At 35.1% G+C, this 20,117-nt stretch overlaps 3 protein-coding genes across 3 annotated transcripts; 1 reads left to right on the forward strand and 2 right to left on the reverse strand.

The window, feature by feature from the left end:
* Positions 1 to 591: 591 nt before the first annotated feature.
* LOC119610147 lies at positions 592 to 2,732 on the reverse strand. The gene is made up of 3 exons (XM_037965267.1): positions 2,644 to 2,732; positions 1,978 to 2,553; positions 592 to 1,933 (listed from the first exon to the last, which is right to left on the reverse strand). The coding sequence occupies exons 1-3, from the start codon at positions 2,730 to 2,732 to the stop codon at positions 592 to 594; spliced, it is 2,007 nt and encodes a 668-aa protein (XP_037821195.1).
* Positions 2,733 to 3,370: 638 nt separating this feature from the next.
* LOC119610216 lies at positions 3,371 to 6,271 on the reverse strand. Its single transcript, XM_037965344.1, has 2 exons — positions 6,129 to 6,271; positions 3,371 to 6,068 (listed from the first exon to the last, which is right to left on the reverse strand). Exon 2 carries the CDS (start codon positions 5,144 to 5,146, stop codon positions 4,202 to 4,204), a length of 945 nt encoding a protein of 314 aa, XP_037821272.1. The 5' UTR covers positions 5,147 to 6,068; positions 6,129 to 6,271; the 3' UTR covers positions 3,371 to 4,201.
* An 860-nt stretch (positions 6,272 to 7,131) lies between these two features.
* LOC119610154 lies at positions 7,132 to 8,114 on the forward strand. Its single transcript, XM_037965279.1, has 3 exons — positions 7,132 to 7,628; positions 7,688 to 7,902; positions 7,947 to 8,114. The coding sequence occupies exons 1-3, from the start codon at positions 7,247 to 7,249 to the stop codon at positions 8,112 to 8,114; spliced, it is 765 nt and encodes a 254-aa protein (XP_037821207.1). The 5' UTR covers positions 7,132 to 7,246.
* Positions 8,115 to 20,117: the final 12,003 nt, after the last annotated feature.

A 20,117-nucleotide genomic window follows, 5' to 3' on the forward strand; every position in this document is an offset into this window, starting at 1 on the left:
CAGTATGCCTACTGTAAAAAATCTGAAAGTACCAAGCATTTTGTAAACAAATATTTTTCTTATAAAAATAATGAATAATTGGTACGCATGTACCAACTTTATATACAGTCAAACACGCTTATAACGAACTCGATTTTAACGAATTACGAACGAGTTTTCAAGTCCCGCTTGTTGTTGACAGAAATAAAAGAGGTTTGCGTTGAACAAAATACAGTTTAAATATTTAGGTTTATTTCTATAAAAAGGGTAACAGTTAATTTCACAAATAAAGACAAATATAAATGTATTCTCTTACCGCAGTTTTGCACCTCTTTCTTTTTTGGCTTTTAAAACGACATTAAACATTTTATCTTTGAATCACACCAAAATGCATGCAAAAAACAAGAAGAAAAAGGAATGCAAAAACGCGGTTCAATACAGATGATTATAAACAAGGATGGCACAATTAATAAAACAGTGATGACTCTATTATGAAACATTACAGGGCGTTCCGTAACACCCCCGCCCCCGTGGAGCGACCAGCTTCACCAACATCTAAGTCTAGAACGGCTAATTTGGATACAGCTCTTTGTAGAACGCCGGACGCAGTTTTTACACACGAATTACTATGCCACGTCGCCATTGACTGTTGGGAAGATTTGGATCACATATAAATACCATGTCGCCATCTTTTAATGGAGTTGTTCTTTCACACCATTTAACTCTTCTTGTTAATGTTGGCAAATACTCGAGTACCCAACGTTTCCAAAATCTGTCACGAAGACTCCTTGCAATACGCCACTGTTTTCTAAGACTACAGAGCTTACTATCTGCCTCATCAGCTGGTGGAGTTTGAGCCACATTTCCATAACCAACAAGGAAGTGATTTGGCGTGAGGGGTTCTTCTTCGTCTGGGCTTATTGGCAAATGAGTTAATGGGCGTGAATTGACAATGTTTTCTGCTTCTAATAAAAGGGACTGCAAAACATGTTCTTTAGGCGAAACGTCTTTTAAAGTTTTCCGGAGTACTTTCTTAACACACTGGACCATTCTTTCCCATATTCCACCCTCAGACGTATTTATTGGGCAATTAAAGACCCACTCAACACCCTTACCAGACAGCTCATTTTGTATTCGTTCGGCTTCAAAAACTTCTGTAAAACGTTTAGCCTCTTCATTAGCACCAATGAAATTTTTTCCGTTGTCAGAACGCAATCGTACTGGGACACCCCTGCAATTCATGAAATTCCTCATAGCAATAATGCAGGAGTCGGTTGACAAGTCATGGGCTACTTCCAAATGTATAGCCCGAATTGTAAGGCAAGTAAAGAGTGCTACCCATCTTTTTTCAGAACGCCTGCCAATAGCTACAGTCAAAGGGCCAAAATAGTCCAGACCAGTGTATTTAAATGGTCTGACGTTCGGCGCGAGTCGGTCAATAGGAAGTGGACCCATAATTGGTATACGTGGGGTAGCCTTACTGTACCTGCATAGCATGCAACTTGAAATAACTTTCCGCAGCAGACGTCTAACTTGAGGAATCCAGTATTTCTTACGTATTTCACATATTGTCGCCTCGTGATTTTGATCTTTCATTTGGCAGTGATAGTGATGAACTACAAGAGTTGTATAGGAATGATCATATGGTAATATCACTGGTCGTCTTGAACTATAAGGCAAGAAGATGGCTGCATCAATTCTACCATACAGACGCAGCAAACCATTTTCGTCAATATAAGGTGTCATCTGCACTAAATTACTGTTTTTCGGAAAGGATTGATTATTTTTAATGCAATGGACTTCAGTTGAAAAACGCTCTTTTTGTATCAGTAAACACAGCAATTGCTCAGCTGACTCAAGTTCACTAGCAGTTAAACAATAATATTGTACATCGACTTCTTTTTTACGACATCGATTTATAAAACGTAAAGCCCATGCGGTTGTTCTCTTTATTCTAGAGAACGATGAAAATTTATAAAGGTATTACTTACAACCAACAAAGAAATTTTAGGGCGAAGCTCTTCCTCGTCTTCATGATTTGAATCATCAGCTTTATAATTGTTTGGCCATTCATCTTCGTTACGCAAAAGGAATTCCGGCCCAGTAAGCCAACGTGTAGAGGAGGAAAAGTCAATGTTGTTAAACGCTCTTGTTGCATCGTCAGCGACGTTATCATGGGTTGAAACCCACTTCCAGCTATCAGTTTCGGTGGAGGCCAAAATTTCAGCAATTCGATGTGCTACATATGGCTTGTATCGATGATGACTACTAGCAATCCATTTTAAAACTGTTTTGGAATCACTCCATAAGATACATTTTTCAGGTGTAAATCCGTGACCATCTAAAATTGTTTGCATTAATCGGGTTCCCAGTACTGCTGCCTGCAGCTCCAAGCGTGGAATGGTTACTCTTTTCAAAGGGGCACATTTTGTTTTAGATGTCACAAAACTAGTACCTATTTTACCATCATCAGAAATCCACCTCCAGTATGCGACGGCAGCAAAGGAGTCCTCACTAGCGTCAACAAAGATGTGAAGATTAAGACTATCCGGCAACCCTGCTGAAAAATAGCATCTGGGCACACGAAAGTTTTTAATTTTATTTATTTGTTTCCGCCACTGCTCCCATTATTTATTAACGTCTTCCAGGATAGCTTCATCCCACCGAAAATCACGTCTCCAAAGCTCGCGTAAAATTAATTTTCCACCAACAATAACATAACTTAAAAACCCAAGAGGATCAAATGTTGACATGATGATACTGAGTAATTCTCTTTTTGTAGGTTTTCTGTGGCCAGACATGACAGATGAATCAACCTTATGGAACTTTAAATGAAATTTAAAATTATCAGAAGAAAAGTCCCAATATAAACCCAAAACTTTTTCTGTATCATCTGCCAGCATTGTTTTCGAAATTGTACTACCGCCCAATGCCAGGGTGACTTCATTCGAATTTGAAATGAAACCTCGTAAGTCTAAACCACCCTTTTTGTGAATATCACGTACCTGTTTGGAAACATTTACTGCCTCCACCACGCTATCGAAGCTGTCGACAAAATCGTCAATGTAATGATGATTTAAGATGGCTGCTGTTGCTCTTGGCTGAGATTGGCTGTATTCCGTAGCATTGACTTTCATGATGTATCGAGCTGAGCATGGAGTGCAGGCTGCTCCAAAAGTCATGACCACCATTTCGTATTCATCCGGAGTGTCATTTTGATTTCCATGGCGCCATAAAAAGCGTTGGCTGATTCTGTCTTCGGGCTGAATAATAATGTCTTGAGGACCTTTTAATAAATGAGAATTTAAAGAAATCCCATTCACTTGTGCAGCTGCATCAAATACTAAGCGAACCTTTTTTGGTTTATTAGGATTTATAACCCCAAAATGAGGCAAATATCATCTTTTGTCACTTGACAACTCTATTTCTTCTAAACGAAGTTTACGAACATAGCCTTTTTCTACATACCCATTTATTACTTCTTTGTATGCAGCAGCAAAGATTACATTTTGATTCATCTTTTTTTCAATTCCCTCCAAGCGTCTAAGGGCCATTGGATAACTGTTTGGCAGCTTTATGTTATCATGTTTCCATAAGAGGCCGGTTTGAAATCGGTCCCCAATTCGTTTTCTTGTTTCTAGCAGAATTCCATTCGCTCTTACGTCTTCATCACTCTCCGGTCTTACACCAATGCTTTCCACGTTGAAAAAATGTTTAACAAGTTGATGAAGACTGCTATCATTTTCTATGCTTGCCATAAGACATGAGGGATAATTTGTTGACAAAGTACGACAGGGGCCGAACACTAACCAACCAAATTCGGTATTGCAGGCAAATGGACCCGAAGACAAATTTACTTGAGTATTAGTTGGCAAACCTAAATACGCGTGATCCAATCCAATTAACAGCTGGGGTATTACGTTGGTGTAGGGTTTAACGGGAAAAGATGACGATCTTTGAAAACTATTTTGCAAATCTTGATTTGTTAAACTTTGCATAGGCAGATTTAAATTTGAAACAGCATAAACATTGCGCATACAATGGCACTTAGATTTACCTATACCACTTATTTTAAAACTGACTCCTGAGCTGATCGACCGCCAAACCAATGTATATTTAAGTTACCTTTCTGACCACGTACTCCAAGCTTTTCGGCAACGTCCTTATCCATCATTGTAATTGACGATCCATCGTCAAAGAGGGCATAAATATCCAAACGACATCATTCACCATACAATGTAACAGGTAAAATACGAAACAAAAATTTTTTGTTGTTGTTGGCAGAAGAACAGCTGAGTACGCTTTGTTGAGGGTCACTCACTTCATTTGGGGTGGCAGGTGGCACTGTCTCGTTGGTAACTTCATGGAGTAATTTGTGGTGATTTCGTTGACAACCGTTTTGTAAACATTTTTTACGACGACAATCGCGGGTTGAATGGCCAACATTAAGGCATGAAAAGCAGGCACGAATCTTCTTAACGTCTGACCAACGTTTATTTATAGTTGAGTCTAGGAAACTGCGACAATCACAAAGTTTGTGTTGACCTTTGCATAAAGGACATTGTGGCAGCCTTTTCGCAGTGTGAAGTAGTACTCGACGTTTTGGTTCCTTGTTGTCGGCATCCTGTATTGAACAAATTAAGTTGGTCATCTCATCCTTAAAATCACTAAAATTAAGAAGAGTAGGATATGGCTTGATAGTAGCTGCAATTTTGGCCCAATCTAATTTTTTGCTCATTGGCAGTTTCGAAATTAATTCATCTAACAACGTTGGGTTGGCAATATGTTGGTGTCCTTCCACGGACTGAAGAAAAACAGTCAGATTTCTTACCTTTGTAGAAAAGGGTATTAATTTTGATAAATTATTTTCCGAAATATGTGGAATTTCTCTTATTTGACGCAACTGGCTTTGAATCAAAGGTTCCAGTCTACCAAATCTAATACGAAGCTGTTCGATGACAGCACTTACGTTGATTGGATGAATTAACAAAGACTTAACTAAGTCACGAGCATCACCTTTGAGGCTCTTTTGTAGGCGCTGGTTATTTTCAAAATTTGAATAATTATATGTTGCATTTGATTGAAGATATGCAGTATAAAATATTGGCCAATCTTCCGCTGCACCACTAAATTCTTGCAATTCTTGAAGCTTACGTGGATACATCATGGCACTTGAATTATTTGGTAACAAGCCTGGGTTATCAAATTATTCATTGTTGGCTGGAGCTGTGTAGAAAATGATTGGCAAGATGGCGGCCCAACAGAAATATTTGGTGACAAATACATATTCAAATTATCGACTGCAGGTGCTGCTTGCGTCGATGGCATAGCGTTGCTGCTGGCAGAGCTGATTGGAAATGACGGTATGGCGGCAGTTGTCATTGTTGTTGTATGTGTAGTGTATACGTCTGTATTTGTATAACGGCTCTCTATAGATGTAGCTGGTGGTATACATATGTACGCTGGCGGCAGAATAAGCTGTTGATGTAACTGGCGGCAAAGGTGTGCTGGCTGCTGTGTCTGTTATTTGAGGGGGAACAGATTTTGTGAGGTTATGATTACTTACAGATTCCGTGTAACGAATAACTGACTCAAGTTGTTGGCATTGGCGATTACTACTGCTGAGTTTTGTCTGGGTTTCTGAAAGCTGCCGTTTTAACAATGCAATTTGCTTTTGCATCTCCAACACGTTTACGGCATTTGTGGTGGTTGGCGTAAAAGGCTTACTACTTACGACGGCAGACTTACTAGTAGTGGCTGATGGTGTGGTGGTGGCGATGGCGGCAGATTCTACTGTGACTTGGTTAGACACTTTCTGTGTCTGGGCTGGTATGTTAGAAGCGTTTGAATTATCGCTTCCTTGTAGACGTGGACTCCGGCGTGAAGAATGCAGCATCATAATGGTTGAGTTTAATAAGTACTTCCAATTTTTAATATTGTAGAATTTCCCACGGCAGCATAAACGCAGTTATTTTGTACGAAAAAACAAAACACATATACAAAAAAACTGCGAAATAAAGCAATGTTGTTGACAGAAATAAAAGAGGTTTGCGTTGAACAAAATACAGTTTAAATATTTAGGTTTATTTCTATAAAAAGGGTAACAGTTAATTTCACAAATAAAGACAAATATAAATGTATTCTCTTACCGCAGTTTTGCACCTCTCTCTTCTTTGGCTTTTTAAACGACATTAAACATTTTATCTTTGAATCATACCAAAATGCATGCAAAAAACAAGAAGAAAAAGGAATGTAAAAACGCGGTTCAAAACAGATGATTATAAACAAGGATGGCACAATTAATAAAACAGTGATGAGACCATGGCGAAATTAATGAGGTGAAGTCATTTCAACAGCTGATTGCTTTTTTGTCCATGGAAATTTAGCCCGACGCTGTCAAACTCCATATAAAAAAAATTCTCTCTCAAAACCGACGCTGTCAAACTTCATATATAAAAAATTTAATGAATTCGCCGCAAAATGAAATGACTTAACCTTATAATATATTCGCCTTGGATGAGACTATTATGAAACATTACAGGGCGTTCCGTAACACCGCTATTTTGGTAACTGTTTTCATACAAAAAACATATCTTATAACGAACTCGGTTATTACGAATCCTCGTATAAAACCAACTACTTTTTCAGTTCCTCAAGTACAATTCAAATTTATGTGTTGAAATCATAAAAATATATTTTGCTTTGTTGAAATAAACTTAAATTTGTTAAGAAAAATATGAACAAATGAAATCAATGGTGTTTTTTTGTAAAGAATATTATATAAATTTATAAATCATATTCTTAAAATTTTGTAAAATACCACTTTATTTTACAAAATTCACCTGTTTTATTACGAATTTCGCTTATAATGAACAAATTTGACTGGTCCCGCGGAGTTCGTTATTAACGAGTTTGACTGTAACAATAATATTTTTTTATATTAAATGTTAACAAATTAAACAAAATTTTTTTATATTTCACACTTTGGCCCGTTTTCTCAATGTGTCGAGAAACTGCCTGTTAGTAAATGTCGACATAAATTTATTAGACTGATAAACTGTCCGTTAACAATTTTGGTTTTCTTAATATACCGACAAAAACATTATTTTCATTTGGCAATACCTCTCAAAATTGATGTGAAAGTTGGGAACTCTGTCTTCAAGTGACAAGTTGTTGACATACATCAACTGTTTTCCAAATGTGAAAAAATAACAGAAAATTAAATCAAGAAAATAAATATTTTAAAAAATAAATAAAATCTTAAACGATGACGGATAAAAAGCAACGTGGGAAAAATTTTACTACTGAAGAGGAACTGCTGCTTGTAGATTTGGTTATAAGTCAAAAACATATATTGGAGAACAAAAAATCGGACGCAGTCAATTGGAAAATAAAAAATGAAGCGTGGATGAAGTTGGAAGAATGCTTTAAGAGCCAGAGTGGAATACACCGTCCCTGGAAAACATTAAGGGACAAGTACGATAATATGAAACGAAAATCCAAAATGGAGCTGGCCACTGAAAAGCGTGAGACATACCGTACTGGTGGCGGTATACCTGCCAATGCATCAGTGTCTGCAGTCTCAGAAAAAATATTATCTCTGGTTGGAAATAGTGCAACTGGATTATACAATCCATTCAATAATGATAGTAAGAAAATGTGTAACTTAGTTAAAACTATTTGTTATTTTATTGTAATTTTTTAATAGCGAATAATAATATTAATGATGAACAAATGGAAGAAGAGTTTCTTGACAATATGGAAACTGTGAACAACAGTTCTATCTTGGAAGATGATTTTCCTGACGAACTCGAAGTGAGCACGATGTCGGAATGCAAGGAACTTCCTGAAATAAAAACCAAACCTACTATCGAACCATCTTCAAGCGGAGTAAAATTTAATGCTTCTGCAGTTAAACGAAAAGTTTCCAACGAATTGTTTATTTCTAATAAGAATAAAAAACATCAATGGAAGAAGAAAAAGTTAAATTACTTAAATTGCAACAGGTCTTTTATGAAGGTGAAAATCGTAGAGCAAATGAAAAACATAAATTGGAGATAGAGTCGATGAAACTAAAAACTGAAATATTAGCAAAAAAAAGAAAAATTTGTTTCATATATGTGAAAAAGTATTGATATATTTACAGCTTTTACATATGGGTAATTTCGTGTCAAGTGACCCAACTTTAAAAATCCATTTCTTCCGATTTGCCTACTGGCCTACTATTCAATAGTATTAACCTTGGTGCAAATCGGAAGACAACGATTTTAAAAGTTGGGTCACTTGACATGAAATTGCCCATATATAAAAATAAAATGTATTATTTTTCCGATCTCATAGAACCTGAATTTAAAACTGATATTATTTTTTGTTTATTTTAAATTTACTTTTACTTATGTTACCTTATTATTAATAATTTAATACCTCGCAATTTAAGACTGAATTGAAGACTAATAAATATTAATAAGAAATATTGGTTCATTCTTCATGTGACACAGTGTTTTAGAGAAGTTTTTTTGAAATAAATTGGTATATCGGGAACTATTGGGGATATCGTAACGAAATTTTACAAAGTTGGAGCTGAGGTGTTTAGTTACCTCATCCCTATAAAAAGTCAAAGCATCGAAATTTGAAACATGTAAAATGTGCCGTATTTTTTCCTTTATTTGATAAAAAAAGCCCCTTTGTTATTTCTTTTATAGAAAAACATTTTTTCAGGACTATATAACATTATTACATGATCTGGAAAGAGAACTTAATGCAAAAGCGGGTAAAGCTAAATTATGCTCACTTAACCGAACATAGTCCGCCAGCCTTATCCAAACATGAGCCAGGCCATCTTGCGACCAAATCTTGGAATATTAAATTAGCCTCACATACAGCCTGGAGATTAATGGAAAAATATCCTTTGCGGTTCCGGAATATTTCCCCATAATCTCCTCCCGGTGATTGAATTCGTACATGTGTACAGTCGATCGTACCAACCACCTTTGGAAATTTGGATATTCGAAAAAATGCATCTACAGTAGCTGCATGCGGTTTATTAAATTTAATAAAATCTCCAGAGAGAGCTGCTATTGCCTCAGAGACGTCTCTTACTGCACGGCAAGCAGAAGATACGCTTACTCCACAAAAATCTCCGGCCGTTATAAGAAAATTGCCAGTGGCATAATATCGTAATGTTAGCAATAGTTTGATTTCGGGCGTAAGAGCATGATTTCTGTCCGTCATTGAGGAAATTTTGTCGGTGATCATATCAAGAACCATTTTAAATGTTGTCTTTGACAGCCGGAATCTTTTGAAAAATTCATTATCATCCATGTCTGCCAGGTAGTTAGGTCTGGCATGATAAACTCTTTCGACATTCACTTGGAACTCATGTTCTTCGAGTTCATCCTCCATCAAATTAATGTTTATTCCTCTATTAAACATTTTTTTTAAATCTATTTAACTTTTTTTACAAAAACTCAAGGTATTGCCACATAAAAAATATGAACAGCAGTCAGCTGATTGAATTTATCTGTACAACAAATAAATAATCGGCAGATGAGGGCTGGTTAGTTTTGCGACAGAATAGAAGCAAATGAGACATTGAGAAAACCAAATTTCTTTAATCGGTAGTTTTTCGTTGGGAAAAAAGATAATCGCCTAATGAGAAAACAGCCCTTTGTATATAAAACGATTAACTAAAAAAAATTCTGTTCCGGGACACTTTATATACATTAAGTATTTACCCGACCGGCTGCATCTGTCAAATTTTGAGAAGTAAAAAAAATTTAATAAAATGTTTTATATTTACACTGTGTATATAATCTGTGCCTGTGTTCTGTAACTTTCGAATCGACCAAAAAATTCGAAAAAATTATAATCGTCTTGTTTAAAACAGGGTGAACACGCGGTTAGTTTTGCGACAGAATAGAAGCAAATGAGACATTGAGAAAACCAAATTTCTTTAATCGGTAGTTTTTCGTTGGGAAAAAAGATAATCGCCTAATGAGAAAACAGCCCTTTGTATATAAAACGATTAACTAAAAAAAATTCTGTTCCGGGACACTTTATATACATTAAGTGTTTACCCGACCGGCGGCATCTGTCAAATTTTGAGAAGTAAAAAAAATTTAATAAAATGTTTTATATTTACACTGTGTATATAATCTGTGCCTGTGTTCTGTAACTTTCGAATCGACCAAAAAATTCGAAAAATTTATAATCGTCTTGTTTAAAACAGGGTGAACACGCATAATTCAAATATATTTTGGTTAATTGTAATGTGTTCAGTTTAAAAATTATATGAATCACGCAACTAAAAAGTGGAAGACTCTAATATTTCAATGTTTTTTTCTCGACTCGAAAGTTACAGAACACGGGCACTGATTAACTAACAAAATTCTGTTCTGGAACGCTTTTTATAACAAACCCCATATGAGGTATTTACCCGTCCGGCGGCAGCTGACTACGATGTGTAAATCTTAAAAATTACTCCGCCGGAGTAGAATTTTCCATTTACAACAAAGATTCTTTCATTCGGTATATAATTTTTCCATAAATTTTTATATTTTTACGTTTATTTTTCACAAAAATATTAATTTTGCATAATTTTGGGCACAAACTCAAGTTTTGCAAAATTAATCTGCCGGAGTAAAATTTTTCGTTTGGAACAAACATTATTCTACTCAGGCTGGAATAATCTTCACAAATTTTAATATTTTTATGTGTATTTTTTATAAAATATTAAGATTTCACAAAATATTTTTCATTAAATGAATTCGCCGCAATTATTGTTTATGACATCAGTACGTACCAAGGCGAATTCTGATAAGGTGGTGGCAGTTCTGCAACAACAACATTTTACATGAATTTTTTTTTTGCATTTGGTTTACGTAGATGTCAAAAACCATAAGTACGGCGAATTCATTTGATGAATAATTTTTGTAAAATGTTTTGTTATATAAAGCGTTCCGGAACAGACTTTTTTTAGTTAATCTACATAGCGTATATATAAAACAATATTGTTTAATTTGTTAACATTTAATTGATTTCAAAATTAAGCCATAACGTAGAAGTCAACTGCCGCCAGCCGGGTAAATACTTCATATGCGTTTCTTAATATTAAGTGTTCCGGAAGAGATTTGTTTTAGTTAATCACGTTATCTACACAATTTTAATATAAAATATAAAACAATATTGTTTAATGTGTTAACATTTAATAGAAAAAATATTTTTCTTAAATAACATATTTGTATACATACCAATATTATAAATAATATACCATGATACATGTAAAATGTTGTTCAAGGCGAATTCACATAAGGTGGTGTTATTTAATTAGCCGATTATTTTTTTCTTTACTTAACTGGTACGCACTGATGTTAGAGTTTGTTATTGTAAACAAATATATAAATAATGAATAATTGGTACGCATGTACCAACTTAATATACCAATAATATTTTTTCTATTAAATGTTAACAAATTAAACAATATTGTTTTTTTATATTTACACTTTGTAGATAAAGCAATTAACTAACAAAATTTTCTTCTGGAACGCTTTTTATAACAAAACAAATATGAGGTACTTACCCTCATATGTTTTGAGGCAGCTGACTACAACGTTTAAATCTTAAAAATTACAACGTAGCTGTCAATTATTCATGAAAGAAATTTAAAAATATCAAGCATCTCGTAAACAAGTATCATTTTATTTAAATAGTTACATAATTGGTATGTATACAAATATTTAATTTAAGAAAAATATTTTTTCTATTAAATGTTAACACATTAAACAATATTGTTTTATATTTTATATAAACATTGTGTAGATAATTAAAAAAATATCTTCCGGTACACTTTATGTAAACACATATGAAAAATTTAGCCGGACAGTGGCAGCTTGTTTTCACGTTATTTTAAAATCTATTAAATGTTAACAAATTAAACAATATTGTTTTATATAAACATTATGTAGATAAAGAGATTAACTAAAAAATCTGTTCCGGAACGCTTTATACATATAACAAAATCCATATGAGGTATTACTCCGGCCATCTGCTACTACTTTATGGCCAAATATTGAAAATTAATCCGCCGGAGTAGAATTATCCTTTCGCAACAAAGATTCAATCATTCCTAATATAATTTTTTCATGAATATGTACATTTTTATGTTTATTTTTCACAAAAATTAAGTTTTACTTAGCTTCAGGCACTCACTTAAATTTTGCAAATTAATCTGCCTGAATAGAATTTTTCGTTTGAAACAAACATAACTGAATTCAGAATATATTTTTATCGCAAATTTTAATACTTTTTAATAAAATATAAACATTTCTCGTCATAAATCGAGCGTTCTAATCCAGATGATTTTAATATAATTGTTTATACAGTATGATAGTACTTTTTATTGTGACTTCAACAAAGGAAAAAAATATCCGCTCTATTAGAGTCCGGGAGTTATAGGGCTCCAAAGTTTCGATGTTTAATTGGATATATCTCGATTACTGATCAACCGATGAAATTTTGTAGATAACATTTGGGACTTTCCTATAATATATGTTTCAAAGCTATAACACATTAAATGCAGGAGTTTTTTAAGTTTAAATGTAAATATTTTCGTAAATATCGATTTTGATCACATGTAATTATGCAGCTCATCTGCTTATTAACCGATATGCGCAAAATGGGCATCTACGGAAAGGTCTCTGAAATACCTTTCAATTGACGTATATAATTGGCGTATATAATTAACCCATTGTTATCGCGCGATTTTTTTAAGCGCAATGTAGTTTTTTTCCAATTCAATCATTTTACCAAAAAGTAAAAAATAATTTAAAAAATGGACGATTTCTTGTCATTTTTTTTTCAATAATTTTACCAAATTTTTTTAATTTTACCTAAATATAGGTAAAAAAAAATTTAGTCTCATAGTGGATAGACGTGTTTTAAATCGCTCTCACGAGAAAATAACATTGTGAACATAAATTCTTAATTAAAATAAAAAAAAGACAAGTAACAGCGAATGGACGCTAATTAAATACATACTTATATATTTTTAATATTAAAAATACATTAAAATCAAATAAATTGTGGTTTTTGTTAATGCAATTATTAACAATAACAAATTGTAGCAAAACGAAAAGTATAAAAAACAAAAAAAAAAAAAAAAAAAATAATAATAACAACAAAACCTTAAATAAAGTGTAGTGTTTGTGTTATTGTGCATGAGTTTCTCTAACTCTCCAATAAGTGAAAGGAGGCTCAGTAGCAATGGAAAAAATGCATACTTTGTTATGAGCTCTCCATACAACAACAATTATGATCCAAAAAATCATAAAAATTATTTAGGTGTAAGAACAACATTAAATGAGAGATCTTCTCTTTCGAGTGCGCCAAAACAAAATAATTGTGTAGATAATAGCGCAAAAGAAAAAATAAACAACAGATTCAAAAACAACAACAAACGAGAGATCTCCTCTCTCAAGTGCGCCAAAACAAGAAAATTGTGTGGAAGACAACGCAAAAGAAAAAATAGAAAAACAAACAACTGATACAATGGTTGATGAAAATAGTAATGCTAATGTGAACAATATCAGAAATAGTATCAATAACCATATAAAACCCATTAATTATAAGGAAGATCACTCAAGCCCAATGTCAAAGAATACTGGTGCCATACCAAAAAACAAGCCAAATACATTGAGTTCGCATAAAACGGAACAGATCCAAACGGGAATGGACCGTTATGTCACTTATACAAAACGTAAGTCCAGCCCTAGGACTTCGAAATTGGAACCAAATCCAAAACAGGTGAAAACAAATTCGGTAAGTCAAAATCGTTTTGCACTCTTTGACAACGAAGAAAGTGAAAAAGTACATCCATGCCTTTAAAAGACCACAAGCCGCCTCCCCTCTATTTGCGCGAACCTACCACAAATCTATTGGTTAATAAGTTGTCCCAACTTGCAGGCAAAGAAAATTTCCACGTTGTCTCTCTACGCAAGGGAAACATTCAGGAAACAAAAATACAGACTTATTCAGAAAAGTCTTTTAGAACAATAGTTGATAGTTTTGATTCTGAGAAAAAAAAATTATTACACATATCAACTAAAAAGTGCAAAGGGTTTGGCAGTAGTCATCAAAGGTGTAGACAGCTCTGTACCAACTGATGACATTAAAAAGGCGCTAGAGACTGAAGGTTATGAAGTGAAGTCCATTCACAATATATTTAACAAGGACAAAATTCCTCAACCAATGTTTAGAGTTGAAATTACTTTTAACTCTTCACAATTGAAGAAAAAGGGTGATACTCATCCCATATATAGTTTAAGATATATTCTTAATCGCAAAATAACTGTAGAGGAACCCATTAAACGCAAATTGCCAAGAGTTCGGTCACACCAGAACTTTCTGCAAATTACCATCTGTTTGTGTGAGATGCGGAGACATCCATAAAAACCAAGATTGTCCCCACCCAAAAACAGATAACAATAAAAGAAAATGAAGTAACTGTGGTCAAAATCACACTGCTAACTATCGCGGATGTCCAGTATATATACACATGCAACAATTAAATAAGGTCAGAAGACCTTTATATGCTTAATATAAAGCTTCTAACTTCCCAAGTCTTCCTGATACTTCTAGTGCTCAATATAGAAGTGTCACAAATAAAAGCAATCAGAATAAAACAAACTTCTAGTGCCCAATATAGAAGTCTTACAAATAAAAATAATGAAAATTTGCAAACAAATAATAATACCACGTTATTTTCATATACACATGCATTAAAAGAGGGTGTACCCGCACCCGAAACAAATTCTCAAAGCTCTATTGAGAATCTAATTCAAACCATGAATAGTTTCATGGCAAATATGCTAAATATGTTTCAACAATTAATGCAGAATCAAAGCATGCTCATGCAGATCCTGCTAAATAAGAAATTAATTCCCTAAGAATTTGTTTTTGGAATACTAACGGCCTTAGCCAACACAAGAATGTAGTAGAACAATTCCTGCTACTTCAGGAAATTGACGTACTACTCGTCTGTTGAACACACTTTACCCTAAAGAATTGTTTCAGAATTAACGGATACTACACTTACGATACAGAACATCCAAGTGGCAGAGCCTGTGGTGGAACAGCCATATTAGTGAGAAAAAATATTAGACATTTCCCAATGCCTGAATACAAAAAGGACCATATCCAGGCCACCTCTATAAATATACCTGATAGCAGAGTTACAGTACCTTTAATATATTGTCCTTCTAGGTATAATATTAATCGATGGCAGTTTCTCGATTACTTTAAAACTCTTGGACCAAGATTCATAGCAGCTGGTGATTATAATGCAAAACACACATTTTGGGGCTCTCGCCTCATTACTCCCAAAGGCAGACAATTGCTAGAAGCAATATCGCATAACAGACTAGATGCCATATCTAGTGGCCAACCTACCTATTGGCCTACAGACCTCAATAAGATTACCGATCTAATTGACTTTGCTGTAATCAAAAACATAAAACGAGAATTTATTTCAGTGATCCCTTCACTGGACCTCTCGTCAGACCACTCGCCTACAGTTTTAACGTTATTAGAAACCCCAAATAAATTGGAAAACTATTGTTCTTGTTTCCTTAACAAGAAGACGAACTGGTTAAAGTATAAAATGTATGTCAGCTCACACTTGCCACAAAACATTTCATTGAAAAATGACCATGAAATGCAATCCGCTGTCGATATATTTACGGATATCTTACAAGATGCTGTCAAAGTTTCTACATCCCAGTCACCTTGGGATACTACAAAATTCGAAATGTCCTAGGAACATTGAGTCTATAATTAAAGAAAAGAGAACACTCAGACGTCAATGGCAACAATCGCGATCTCCAAACATAAAGGTTAAACTTAATGAGTGCCAAAGAAGACTTCACATCGCCTTAAAAATAATAAGGAATCTAATCTGAGAAATTATCTTAAAAACTTAGACCCTACTAAGAAAACAGAATATAGTCTCTGGAAAGCTGTTAAACATATGCAATGCCCTATTGCATATGAGTCACCCATACGCCTCCAGAATGGTCAATGGGCAAAAAATACGTCAGAAAAACTTAAAACATTCGCCAATCACTTGGAGAATGTATTTACTGAAAATGATACAGATTCTTCTATTAGTGCTAACATTATAAATAATGTGGTTCCACGCCCAATAAAATTCCGGTTCTCTACCGTGAAGACGACAATCAAAGGTCTAAAGGCAGGAAAATCACCAGGTATAGATAAAATTACTACCACGATGATAAGTAACATGCCCAATTCAGCACTGAGAATTATTTTGTTCATCTTTAACTCGATGCTACGTATTGGATATTTCCCTACCTCATGGAAAGTATCCGAAATTGTTGTGATACCAAAACCGGGAAAAGATGTCACTCAAGTGACATCATACCGTCCCATTAGCCTGTTGTCTATATTCTCAAAACTTTTTGAAAAGTTATTGCTTGAAAGCCTTAACGATAATTGCATTATTCCTGACCATCAGTTTGGTTTCAGCACAGCACTATCTATCGAACAGGTACATCGAATAACTACTCTTATTCGGAAGACCTTCGAGAGCAAGCAATATTGCTCAGCATTATTCATAGATATTTCTCAAGCTTTCGATAAAGTCTGGCACGATGGACTAATACACAAAATTATCACATTACTACCTGCGAATGTTCACAAACTGCTTAAAAATTATATATATGAAAGATCTTTTCAAATCAGATCTAAAGATGTGATCTCTTCACGTCGAAAAATATCTGCTGGAGTACCCCGAAGAGTATTCTAGGTCCGTTCCTATATATTTTATATACTGCAGATATGCCAACGAGCGCATTGACTCACACATCTACATTTGCAGATGATACCGCTTTTGTAAGCATACATGATAACCCTTCAATAGCTTCTGAACAACTCCAGCTTCACATCGGCGAATTGGAAAAGTGGCTGGACAAATGGAAAATAAAAGTCAATGCAACAAAATGTTCTCACGTTACATTTACTTTAAGACGAGAAAATTGTCCTCCCGTACAGATAAACAATATAAAAATTCCTGAACAAAGCCATGTGAGATATCTTGGTATCCACCTAGATCGCCGCTTAACATGGACTCTCCACATTGAAGCCAAGGTTACACAAATAAAATTAAAGTCCGCTCAAATGTACTGGCTAATTGGACCACGGTCAGCTCTGGACTTGGAATACAAAGTGCTTTTGTACAAAACAGTTATAAAACCGATATGGCTATACGGCATTCAACTGTGGGAAACAGCCTCCTCATCTAATGTTGAAAAATTACAAAGAAAGCAGTCAGCACTGTTAAGGTCAATAACAGGTGCCCCGTGGTACATTCGCAATAGTAATATTCATAGGGATCTCAATGTCCCCATAATACGCGAGGAGATAAAATTCTCTTGTTTAACCTACTTGTCGAAACTAATGGATCACCCAAATGCCCTTGCCAGGGAGTTGCTGTCATTTGAGGGTCATAGACGACTTAGAAGAACGGAAACATTGGATTTTGCCAGATAATCAAAATTATCGAGAACTTTGGTTGAAATTGCATTGGCAATAACAACGTTAGTTATAATTTAGGTTAAGATTTTAATACTTATTGTAAATTTCTATATAAGAAAGATTCAATAAAGAATAAATAAAATGAAAAAAAAACCTAAATATAGCTTAATTTCTAAATTAAATACATACATTCTTTATTAAAAAAAAAAATACAACAAAAATGTTTAAACTTAAATGAGCTACAAATTTTAAACGTATTTCATAGAAAAGCCCCAAATGTTGTCTACACGAATTCATGTGAGATGAAGTACCCTTATATCGATATGTTTCAGAAATAACGGTAGATAGGTTCATAGGACGATGTGTACTAATCAAATCCGAAGAAATACACCTAGGCCACTATCGGGCCTATTGTGTCCGATTCAGAAACTCAGTTTCAGAAACTCAGTTTCCTGCACGTAATTCCTAAGAATCTTCCAATCAGTGTTAGTCAGGAATGTTATTTCCGGAATAACATCACTTCCAATATACTTGGATCTAACTTCGACGAATGCCTGGCAGTGGCAAAGAAAGTGCTCCAGATTTCACTGTCCTCTCCACATGCTCTACATTCGTCTGAATCCGTACGTCCAATTTTGTATAGGTGTGCTCGTAATCCTGTGTGTCCACTCAGAATACGTACCATCATACTAACCTCAGACTTGCTCATTTTGAGAAGATTTCTCGTCTTGCTCTCATCAGGGTCATCCCATAGAATCTTTGTGGTTCTACCCACCGTTTCATTATTCCAAGAGGCCTTATGGGATTCTCTCATCCATATTTTTAATTCAGCTTTTGTTGCGTCGAATGGTTTTGCGTTTGTCAGGTTAACTACATCGAGCTCCCTTCCCTTTAAAGCTATTACATTCGCCCTTTCGTTACCGACTACTCCCGAGTGGGCTGGTACCCATATGATGTGAACCTTCCCTCTGGGAGAGTATTCAGTTAAAGCTTTCTTACAATCCAATACGGCCTTAGATTTAGTTCTATCGCCTGATATCGCCTTATTGCCTTCTGGCTATCGGTAAATATATTAAGCGCTGTGGGCGCCATATTTATACTAATCCAATTTACGCATTCCGTTATTGCTCGTACTTCTGCCTGGAAGCTTGTGTTATGATTAGGTAAACGGTGGTATATTTCAGTTTCTGGGTCTTCAATATAGAACCCCAGGCCCACTTTGTCCCCTAATTTAGAGCTATCCAATGTTCCGTTTGACCAAGACATTCTATCTGGGATCAGCGTTTCAAAGTTTCCGACATATTCTGTGTCTGGTATACGATCAGGCACGTCCGATGATTGTGTATAACCTTCCAATGTGTCCAGTATACATTGATGACGTGCCCTATAACCGCTTTTGGCCAGTTCGCCTAAAGTAAAGAGCCGTTCGACTGTAAGCACCGCCTCATATCTTAATTATGTTTCAATGTGTGGAATATCTAGCAACGTTTCCAGAGCCTTGGTTGAAGTAGTACAAGCAGCACGTACGCTGAACTCCCTGTAGTAATTTGATATTGCACTTTATTGAAGCTTAAGCTACAATTGTTCTAATTACACTTTTATAAAGCCAATTTGTCATAGTAGGACTAAGAAACATATCGCCCAGCACCAATGTGCCTTGTTGATTCTATCCTCTAAGTTGTGTCTCCATTTTAATTTCCGGTCGAGGATTACACCTAAGTACTTAACTTTGTCTGTCACCGGTATCTTCTTGCCCAGGAAGCAAGGTTCAGTATACGTTGAAATTTTTGTCTTTCTTGTGAAAAGACAGATTTCCGTTTTGTCGGGTTAACATTGAGGCCTCTCGGTTGAGCCCAGCTCAAGGCCATATTCAGAGTCTCCTCAGCTCTTCTACACAAGTAATTTGGATCCTTTCCCTTTAAAAGTATTACGACATCGTCTGCATAGCAGACAGGTCTAAGTCCTTTCTCGGTTAGGGTCCTTAGGAGGCTATTAATCGTGGTAACCCAGAGTAAAGGTGACAAAATGCCACCCTGTGGTATACCGCGAAATACCTTTTTCCTGATAGTTATATCGTACATCTCGCAGCTTATCCATCTGTTCCTTAGCATGTGGTTGATCCAGTTACGGAGCACCCGGTCAACATAAAACTGGTCTAGGGATTTGATAAGAGAGTCAGTGTGCACGTTATTGAAAGCGCCTTCGATGTCAATACATTCCGCCAGTGTATATAGTTTGCTATCAAAGGATGCACCTATGTAGTGGACAACTTCGTTTAAAGTGGTTTCCACCGATCGTCCCTTTACATAAGCATGCTGCTTAAATTTTAGGTCTTTGTCGGGTATACTGCTTTTAATCATACTATCGACTATCCGTTCCAAGGTTTTATGTAGGAATGACGTAAGACTTATCGGTCGATATGACTTAGGTGTCAAATAGCTAGGTTTCCCTGGTTTAGGTATAAATATTGCCATTTAATGGGGTATATGTGAATTTCAAGCATGCAGTAAATATCTGAGACAGATGTACGGAAACCTTCGATGTCAATACATTCCGCCAGTGTATATAGTTTGCTATCAAAGGATGCACCT

This window comes from Lucilia sericata, unplaced genomic scaffold, assembly GCF_015586225.1.
Source record: "Lucilia sericata isolate MDLA Ls3-8-SP2 unplaced genomic scaffold, ASM1558622v1 Contig000027F_arrow, whole genome shotgun sequence".
NCBI lineage: Eukaryota > Metazoa > Arthropoda > Insecta > Diptera > Calliphoridae > Lucilia > Lucilia sericata.

Coding starts and splice junctions, on each gene's coding strand:
- LOC119610154 (XM_037965279.1), top strand. CDS start 7,247: ATGACGGATAAAAAGCAACGTGGGAAAAATTTTACTACTGAAGAGGAA. Junction 7,629..7,687: donor CAATCCATTCAATAATGATA/GTAAGAAAATGT, acceptor ATTTTTTAATAG/CGAATAATAATATTAATGAT. Junction 7,903..7,946: donor CTTCTGCAGTTAAACGAAAA/GTTTCCAACGAA, acceptor TAAAAAACATCA/ATGGAAGAAGAAAAAGTTAA.
- LOC119610216 (XM_037965344.1), bottom strand. CDS start 5,146: ATGATGTATCCACGTAAGCTTCAAGAATTGCAAGAATTTAGTGGTGCA.
- LOC119610147 (XM_037965267.1), bottom strand. CDS start 2,732: ATGTCAACATTTGATCCTCTTGGGTTTTTAAGTTATGTTATTGTTGGT. Junction 2,554..2,643: donor CTTTGGAGACGTGATTTTCG/GTGGGATGAAGC, acceptor TCGTGTGCCCAG/ATGCTATTTTTCAGCAGGGT. Junction 1,934..1,977: donor CTTCGCCCTAAAATTTCTTT/GTTGGTTGTAAG, acceptor ATCGTTCTCTAG/AATAAAGAGAACAACCGCAT.